The 9,365-nt window shown below is 40.3% G+C and overlaps 1 protein-coding gene across 1 annotated transcript in view; it reads right to left on the reverse strand.

Moving 5' to 3' along the window:
• Positions 1-477: 477 nt before the first annotated feature.
• Positions 478-9,365, reverse strand: part of UBTD2 (ubiquitin domain containing 2) — a 63,044-nt gene continuing 54,156 nt past the window's right edge. The window contains exon 4 of the mRNA XM_010851306.1: positions 478-2,993. Within this exon, the coding sequence (XP_010849608.1) occupies positions 2,596-2,993 (398 nt within the window). The 3' untranslated portion in view covers positions 478-2,595. The remainder of the gene's footprint in view (positions 2,994-9,365) is intronic.

Here is a 9,365-nt window from a genome sequence, read left to right on the forward strand (position 1 = left end):
TAAAGATATCCAGAAAACTGTGAACAGCTGTTACCTCTGGAGAGAAGAAATGTGAGATGAAGTGCAGGAGTCGAAGAGAGACTTCTTTATGTTCAGATTTTTTTCCCATGTGAACGTACTGCTTATTTTAAATAAAAATTCAACAATCAAAACCTGCCACTTGGATCCAAAATGGATAATCCTTCTGAAAAACTGAATGATGGGTTTTGGTTTACAGCATGATTCTTAAAAGAAAAAAACAACAACCTACTGAGCCCAAGGTTTCAAGGCAGCAAATAAAGTGTATCTATAAATGCCCATGTATGGTTTGATACAGCAGAGTCTAGGTTTGGTGATGATGAACTTGTTATTTACTGACCTGGAAGGGTTTTAAAAGGGGAAAAACCTTTTTAGAAGTTTTATCAGTAAGAAGCAGATTACCCTTACTGTGGATAGTAATAATAGTTAAACACCCAGAATAAAGGCAAAGACAAAGAGAAAAATTGAACTTTTTTTTTTTTAAAAAGCACAAAAACCCTACATACTAAAATTGTACACATCAAGTATTGGTCCAATCTTATATCAATCTATTTACAATTAAACAGCACCATGGTTTTCTCACCTAGGTTAGTTAAACATGCCCAGAAAATTGTTATTCAAGGTATATGTTCCTTTAAAATAAAATAAACTCTTAACAGAGCTCAAATCCTCAACAAACAAAAAAACTTTTATCAATCATAGATAATTCTATCACCGAATTTACTTAAGAAAAATAGATTTGAACATTTTTTTCCCTCCAGTTGACAAACTTTGAGAGATGCTGCTGTTTAATGTGGCAAACAAATTAAGAAACATTTTGATGACGGGGCATTATTCTAAAACACCCTCACGTACCTCCACCTCCACATATAAAAATATTCCTTTGGAATTAATGTTGCTGTCCCCTCTGAATTTAGATTCAATTATCAGCAAAGCTAAATTAAATGTAGCCACAATCTTTAAAATGATTGCATAAAAAAGAGAAACAGTTAAAGCTCTCAGAAACATGCTACATTACAATTATAGATATTGTATCTAATCAGGCTATAGGAAATTTAATAACATTTTAAACATAACATTTAAACTAAATAGCAGTTTCAGTCTGCCACTGAATTAATAATGGTGCTTCACATCCAAAATGAGTGTGGAGGTCTGATCATCTCCCATTTGAGAACCGCGTTAAGTGCCTGCTTGCCTCTGCTTCTCCATCTCATGGGTTCCTAGAGGTTCAGGGACATTGTATGTGCTAGCCCCCTTCTCACCTATGGAACCAACTTTGAAAAGGCTCCGCATTAAATACAATCCTTGGCAGCTTTATTCCATTGAGAAGCCATGGAATTTATACAGAAGAATCAGGTTATGCCATGGAATTTTTCAGTCTTATAATCTGCCGATGCTTCTTAATTTGCCTCTTTGCTATGAAAGATGAGAGAGGAAAATTCTCATCCACCACAACTACAGGTAACAGTGAGCTATTATGGTAAGCACTGAAGTATAAAGCAACGTATCATCATTAGGTCTCACTGCCAATGTTTAAGTGATGCCAGGAAATTTTTCACTAGTAAATTTTCACTAGTAAATTATGACTTGAAATTTTTTTTCTGAAAGATTGAAGACAGGCACAATTCTCCTAGGCACAGACAGAATGGGTTTTCCTTACACCCTTCCTGCAAACCAGGGGAGACAAGATAATTACTTTATTGATTCTGTGCATTCCCTGACCTAGTATGCATGCATTTGGGGCACAGCTAGCTCTGAAAGTTCTAAGCAGAGTAGGCAGATCAATGAAGGTATTATATAGTAGTGACCTTCTAAGCCTGGATATGAAAACAGCTTCTTATATAGACATTTCAGAATACTTATGCAGCAAGAGGATAATGGACTTTTCAACTAAGTATCAGTTGAAAATCAGAGGTCTGAATGCACTGACGAAATTATTGCCTAGTGTTCCAGAAAGATGCCTGCCACCAACGCGCTAGAAAGGCACCAAAATTTAGTGTGAACGTAAATAAGGAGCTCAACCCATGAGAATGGGAGTAGCAATACTGAAGCACAACTTGCCAGTCTCTACGCCTTTATGGCTAAATATGACTTGAGCAAAGAACTAAGACCAGAAAAGTTATCGAACCTCAAGTACTGCTCTGTTAGTTTCCATTTCAAAAAGCTCAAGTTTTATAACTGTTATTGATGATTTCTGGAAATTATATTTGAGAACTCTGTATTCATAGGTGCTTGGTGCTGTTCTTCATGGGTGCAATCTTCTATTTACAGTCCAAATCATTTAAATACAGCCATTACATAGTTGTTGGGTGTTTTAAAATAAAAGGTTATCTATTTCTTAACTGCCTCTTGAATTAAAAATTGTAATTACATGAGTCTCAAAGGCTGGCTCTTTGTGTTTTATTAATTACTTTTGTTGGTCTCCATCACAGATGGAATTTTTCACTGATAATTCCTCAGAACTAAATCCATTCATATGGAATTCAGAGCAGTGAAAACAGATTTCACGCCATAGAGTAGGAAACGAGAACAATAAAAAGGGGCATGAAGGATCTGGGGACGGCCAACAGGACTAGGTCAGTTCTCAACTGGTGTTGGGTTCTGCAGAGGTTGGCTCATTATAACCTGTACGACATAGTCCTTTGGGATCTTCAGCTCTTCCAATCTCATTTTGTCAGTGAGAGGTCTGCCAGAAAAGAACCACCGCTGACTAGCTGGTTCCACTCCTTCCGCAGCATGCAGTCGTCTCTTCATGTGGTACACTGTGTCTGTGCTGCGGACCACAAGTTTGAGGTCTTTGCCAGTGGAGAGGCGCAAACGGAGCTGAGATTCATACCCAGAATTGGGCGGTGGCTCAGGAATATCCAGAGTCTCTATGTCGCTCTTTTCCTCTATCATGTTGATTGGTGGTGCCAAGCAATAGACTGGAAGCTGGTATCTATTCCCCAGTTCATCATAGCACTCTGTAAGTGCACCTTCAGAAAGAGAAGAAATGAAAAAGGGTTTAACCTAAATGAATGCATTTTTCTTTACATTGTGCAAATGCTCAAACATCTCCCTGGCTTGCCACTTAAAAGGGAAAAAAATGTAAAATAAGACCAATCTCTGTCAGTGGTCAACGACTGTTATCATGGATGGCCCATGACCAATTATCTGAAAAAGGGCAAGTGTCAGTTGCTCACTTGTGTCCATTCTTTGCAACCCCGTGGACTGTAGCCTGCCAGGCTCCTCTGTCCATGGAATTCTCCAGGCAAGAACAGAGGAGTGGGTAGCCATTTCCTTCTCCAGGGGATCTTCCTGACCCAGGGATCAGACCTGGGTCTCCTGCGTGGCAGGCAAATTCTTTACTGTCTGAGCCACCAGGGAAGCCCCCAATTACCTGAGTGTTTATCAAATGAACCAGGACCCTAACTCCTTACCCTCACACTTCTAAGTCATTTAATACCTAATTTACAGTTTCATTAAAAAAGGAAAAAAAGCACAAAAAATTCCAATTTACTAATATTTCAATGCTCAGACCAAATTAAGGGGAAATTCAAACTGCAGTGGGATATCTTTTAGGAAACGAATCAGTTAACCTTAAAAAACAAACAAACAAAAAAACCAGATCTCTAAGCCCAATTCGCCACAATAGCATCCCAGAGTGGTTCTCTTAATGCCCAGACTTCCTTTGCCAGAAGACCTCAGTCCAAAGAAATCACAAACTAGAGATGACAAGCTTACCAGCTGCCACTGGCTCATGGCTTATATATGAATCTCATTAGCACAATTACCACAGAAGTGACTGAGGTGTTTTATTTACCCTAATTATTAGTCAATCTGTTACAGAGAAGCTACGGGTTAAAAAGGAAGAATAAAAGAAGTATGAAGTTTATAACCCACTGCTCAGGGGAGGGGATAAAAAGTGTTTGCGGTTTAAAAGAAGATATTCATGGTTAATTTCTTTATAAACTGCATTGTAATTACCAGAGCTTCCCTTGGGGAACTTGAGGGCATACTGAATGAATGCTTTATTGTAAGGTATTCATAATGTGTCCTTTGTTCAATATAGATAAAAACCAAAAACATCTATATTCAAAACACTACACACAGGCTAATGAACATGGGAAGTGGGACACTGAGAAATGGTTATCAATGAACAGGTGAGTTAATAACCTGGTCTCTGTGGTCACTATCAACAGGCGGAAAATACAAAGAATTCCACATGAGATTCGAACAGTCGCCAACGCACCAAGCGTTGACCTGGGCCTGCTTTCTAAGTTATGTATGATGGGCTGGGGTGAGACCTCAGCCACCAAGCATCAATACTCGTGAATCTCCCCTTCCTCTGTGTTTAATGTTCAGCTTCTGTGCTGTTCACTAATTAATCTGAACACTGCTATGAAACTGTAGAGATGGACATGTTTCAAGCCCAGCTGTGATCACCAGCAGTTTCCTAAACTAGCAGCCATCACACTGTAGAATGTTATTTATAAAATCAGTTGTGCAAACTTCACTGTGTACATACTTGATATAGGCTTGTTCTAAGGCAAAGAAACCTACCAGTGTCTTTCAGATGGCCTGACCATTAGGCAAACTAGCAAAGAAAAGGTGGAGAGTTCACTACAGACTCATCATCTCTCTCAGGAAAATAACTTCAGATACACATCCCACTGATACCAGCCTGACAGGTACAAGAGCATGTATTTACATGCGTGCATGCTAAGATCCTTCAGTCGTGTCTGACTCTGTGCAACTCCATGGACCGTAGCCCGCCAGGCTCCTCTGTCCATGGGATTCTCCAGGCAAGAAAACTGGAGTAGGTTGCAATGCCCTCCTCCAGGGGATCTTCCTGACCCAAGTATCAAACCAGAGTCTCCTGCGTCTCCTGCACTGCAGGCGGATTCTTTACCACTGAGCCACCGGGGAAGCCCATATATTAACGTAACTATTCTATTAAAAAAAAAGTTCTCTTAGACAGGCACCATTCTACACCTTGTTTTTTGGTTGCCTTTTTTGACCACGCAGTATGACATGCAGGATCTTAGTTCCCTGACCAGGATCAAATCCATGCACCCCCTGCAGTGGAAGCGGGAAGTCTTAAATGCCAGGGAAGTCCCAAGAGACCAAGCTAAATGACTACTTTTGGAATCAGGAGACCATGACGATACTCCCAGCCTTGTTATTAACTAGGTGTACAACCTCCAGCAACATTCTTTAACCTCAAATACTTTTCTCAATTAGCTAAATGAGGCAGGATAAAAATGACCTGTAAATTGGTTTCCAGGTTTACACACACTGCTTCATATTCATGCACCACAAGAGATAGAGAACAGGAAAGCAAACCAAAGCTGTCAAACTGTGGGCAGAATCATGTCTTGACCAAAAGGCAGCCTGCATTTCCAGCCTCCCGAGAAAGGAGGGCGCGAGGCGCTGTGGCAGCGTCTTGTCCAGGGCTGAACAGCAGCGCAAGGCACCCTTATGACAGACGCACAGCCTGCCAGGCACTGTGGTCTTCCCAGATCTGAATACTCACTTCTGCATCACAGTGTAAAGCTGAGTCTTTCCCCACCTGCCCTTCAGCCCAGAAAGTCAAGGGTTCAGTTTTCAGATTCAAATGGGTAAGAATAAAAGCTCCATGGAAGAGGTACAGCTGGATGGCATATCTTCTTGCTCCAGCTCAGGAAGCCTCACATCTATAATGCTGGAAATAAACTATCCAGACTCTACGGCTAAGAAGCTCCTATATTCCGATATTTTGGGGAAAGGTAACTTCAATTTATCTAACATGAAATTTTCTGGTTTACTCTGTTCTTCACTCCTGCCAGTCAAATTATATTGCAAACTGAATTATAAATATGTTCCAGTTTTAGATTAAACTAAAAAATAAATATGCCAAAAATTCAGGCCATGAAGTCAAATATTACTTAATTATATTTTTAGACTAGTTTTATGGATTACCCTCTACCCACATTAAATATCTGAGTCCATAAAGTATCAAAAAATTAATCAATATAGACCAGAGCTGAATACTACCCCAGAGTTACCTATACAGAGCAGAATGACTCCTCTGTAGGCTCAAACTGTTCTGAACTATATATTCCCAAATCCCCCACCGTTTTAGGGCCCTGCGTCTTTTTATTAAAGACAAAACTAACGGTGGTCTCCGTCACTTGGCAAACACCTGGAAGTGTTAGGGTGTGTCACTGGCACTGAGCACAGAGGGTTACAAGGAAGCAAAGGCTGCCCCTGATCCCCAGGAGCTTAGAGTCAAGGGAAGCAGACATAGTGTAACCACCAAGGGTTTAAATACAAATTGATACACTGAGAACCAGACAGAGGAGCCAAGGTATCACACAGCAGTGATGGGACTAGAGCTGGTAGAGCCAAGAAAGAAAAAACTCTATAAAAATAGTGTGCTCTAAGCATGACACAGGGAGCTTCTCTGGTGGCTCAGGCAGTAAAGAATCTGCCAACAATCCAAGAGACCTGGGCTCAATCCCTGGGTCGGGAAGATCCCCTGGAGAAGGGAATGGCTACCCACTCCAGTATTCCTGCCTGGAGAATCCCATGGACAGAGGAGCCTGGGAAGCTACATACAGTCCACGGGGTCACAAAGAGTCGGACACGACGGCACAGCTAACACTTTACTCCACTACAGGCATGACACAATACAAATAAAGGGCATCCCAAGAAATATGAATTATATGGAAATAAGAATTAATGTAAGTATGGAATAAAAAGTGGCTTTGCTGAGGTGAAATACAGAATCAACTGTGTGAAATTACTAAACAGCAACAGTGAAAATCTAATAGAGGGCTTAGGGAGACTTAATACTATAGAACATTTCTAAAGGTGGCTAATACCAGTCCATGAGTCACTCCTACAAATATTGAGTGCCTACTATATGCCAAGCGATATTATGCCAGGGAATAAGACAAAGCCTAAGGATTCTTTTATTATTTGCATGAAATGAGAGTGACTGACTGGAATTAGGGGAACCAGCTAAAATGATTGCCTAACAATGGAAAGAAATGGATCTGAAAGAATTGGTGGTAATTAGCAGGACCTAATGATAGATTGTGTGTGTGCTCAGTCGTGTCCGACTCTCTGCAACCCCATGGATTATAGCCTGCCAGGATCCTCTGTCCATGGAGATTCTTCAGGCAAGAATCCTGGAGGGGGTTGCCATGCTCTCCTCCAGGGGATCTTCCCAACCCAGAGACTGAACCCAGGTCTCCTGCAATGCAGGCGGATTCTTTTACCATCTAAGCCACCAGGGAAGCCCAATGATAGTTTAGGAAAGGTAAATCACCTAACTAGGAAATGAGAGTGATAAAGAATTCAGGGTTACAAGATTCTTTGCTTAGTCTTAACTGCTGCAGGTATGGGGAGATACTTCAATTGAGTTATCTAAAGGTAACTGAAGAGGCATATTGGGAAAAAGATAAAAGCAGTGTGTACAGTAATAATCTTGAATGTACAAGCTTAAACATAAAAGCAAACACTTAAAAAGAGGGCTTATTAGCTCTGTCTGAGCACTTCATATACAATGACATTTAATTCTCACAATGACCCAGTAAAGTAAGTTTATCATACTCATTTTACAAATGGGAAAACTGAAGAAGAGACAGGTAAGCTTGTCCCGGGTCAGAGAGTAACAGAGTACAATAATCTGATTCCTGAAGAAGTAAATGTATGACACACGGATAAGGCTTCAGGGCTTGTGATAGCTCTACTGGACTCTCAGGTTAATGATATGGCTAGTAGAAGGAAGAAATGCTCTTGGAAAAAGGCAGAGGACAAATACAAGAGGGATGAAAAGCCAAACGTGAATCACAAGGCACAGTGCAGCCCAAAATACATTTGCCAGTGCTGTTAGTGACCAAGCAAAGGAGGATACAGAAGAGGAGGCAAAAGGAAGTGGTGACTAAGAAGTTTCAGTGCTCTGAAGCCACCACATGTAGTGACAAAACGGACATATTGCTGTCAGTGTTTCATCTACAATATTTGAGAGGAGAGTGTAAAAAACAGAGTATGGTGAGAAGATGGATAGCTTCCCTTAAAGAAACCCTGTGTATAAACACAAAAGGGAAGGGACCACTCTAAAAGTAGGTAACATTAGGATTTTTTTTAACCTTTCCAAAAATTACTAGCTGGGTTTGCATTTGCAATTTACAAAAGGTTTTAAATTATCACCCACTGACCACTGATGGTGCAGCTCATCTAACAATTCCCCACTCGTTCTAAAGATGTGCTAGCCAGGGTTGCTTAGATTGCTCACCAAACGTTCTTTGTGGAAGTACACCCGTCTTTTATTCCTCCTTCTCCTCACAACATCATTATAGGCCTCAACCGAGTCCTAGCAGAGAGACAGATGGCCACAGGGATAAATGCCGCCAGGCCACTGCTTCCCCTGGTCAGGAAGCCCTGAAAGCTCCCCAGGGCAGGAAGAAAGCTGCCAAGACTACCTTCTGTCCTGATTTCATACTTAATTGTTTGAGGTTGTTTTTATTTATCTTCTATCTAGATGATTGGCTCCGATGTTAAATTTTCCTTGTTTTCTATGGCTGCTTTTAATTTGGCTGCAAAATATTTCACAAGAAAATTATAAAGACAGGACAAAATAAAAAACCAAATAATAAAAATAGCTTTCTTAAATGTCATAACATCTAACACTTTACTGTTTCTCAAGCAGTCTTTTAGATTAAAAAAAAGACATCTTTGTAAGCATTCAAAGGCCTCACTGGTTTTCCTCTATGTTTAAGACCAACTAGGTCTTCAAACTTTTACCATGTGAGACTTGCAGTGTTACATGATCAAATTTGAAAATCAAAGTTGAAAATCAATTTTATGTAAGGACGCTTTTGAGGATATTAAAATTTTTGTCAGTCATGGGTGTTTACATGTCAAAGCTGATCAAACTGTATACTTCAAATATGTGTTCTTCAATATACCTTAATAGTGTTGAAAACATTTATCAATAATATTGAAAACATACTGGCAATCTGATAGAAGAAATCTCCCTCCCAAAATTAATCATGAAAGCTGTACGCTAGAATTGCAAGGCTTGTATCACACTTGGGGTTTCTTCCAAGGATGAGAAAGGATGTCTTTATTTTTGACTTCACTTTTCAAACTGACCAAGAAAGCATGAACTCTTCAAAAACCATGACTTCCTAAAGCAACAGAAGACCGACACACAAGTGACCTGGACACAGTTAAAAAGGAAAAGAATCTGAAGTAACAAAGAATGGGAAGGAGAGAATACTGGGTTAGACCTGTGGCTCAGGCAGCCCACTGTTCAGTCTGTCAGAGGAACAGAAGTTGGAAAAGCAGTGATATCTGACAGAATGAACAGTGGCTTT

Source organism: Bison bison, unplaced genomic scaffold, assembly GCF_000754665.1.
Source record: "Bison bison bison isolate TAMUID 2011002044 unplaced genomic scaffold, Bison_UMD1.0 scf7180017864301, whole genome shotgun sequence".
Taxonomy (NCBI): Eukaryota; Metazoa; Chordata; class Mammalia; order Artiodactyla; family Bovidae; genus Bison; species Bison bison.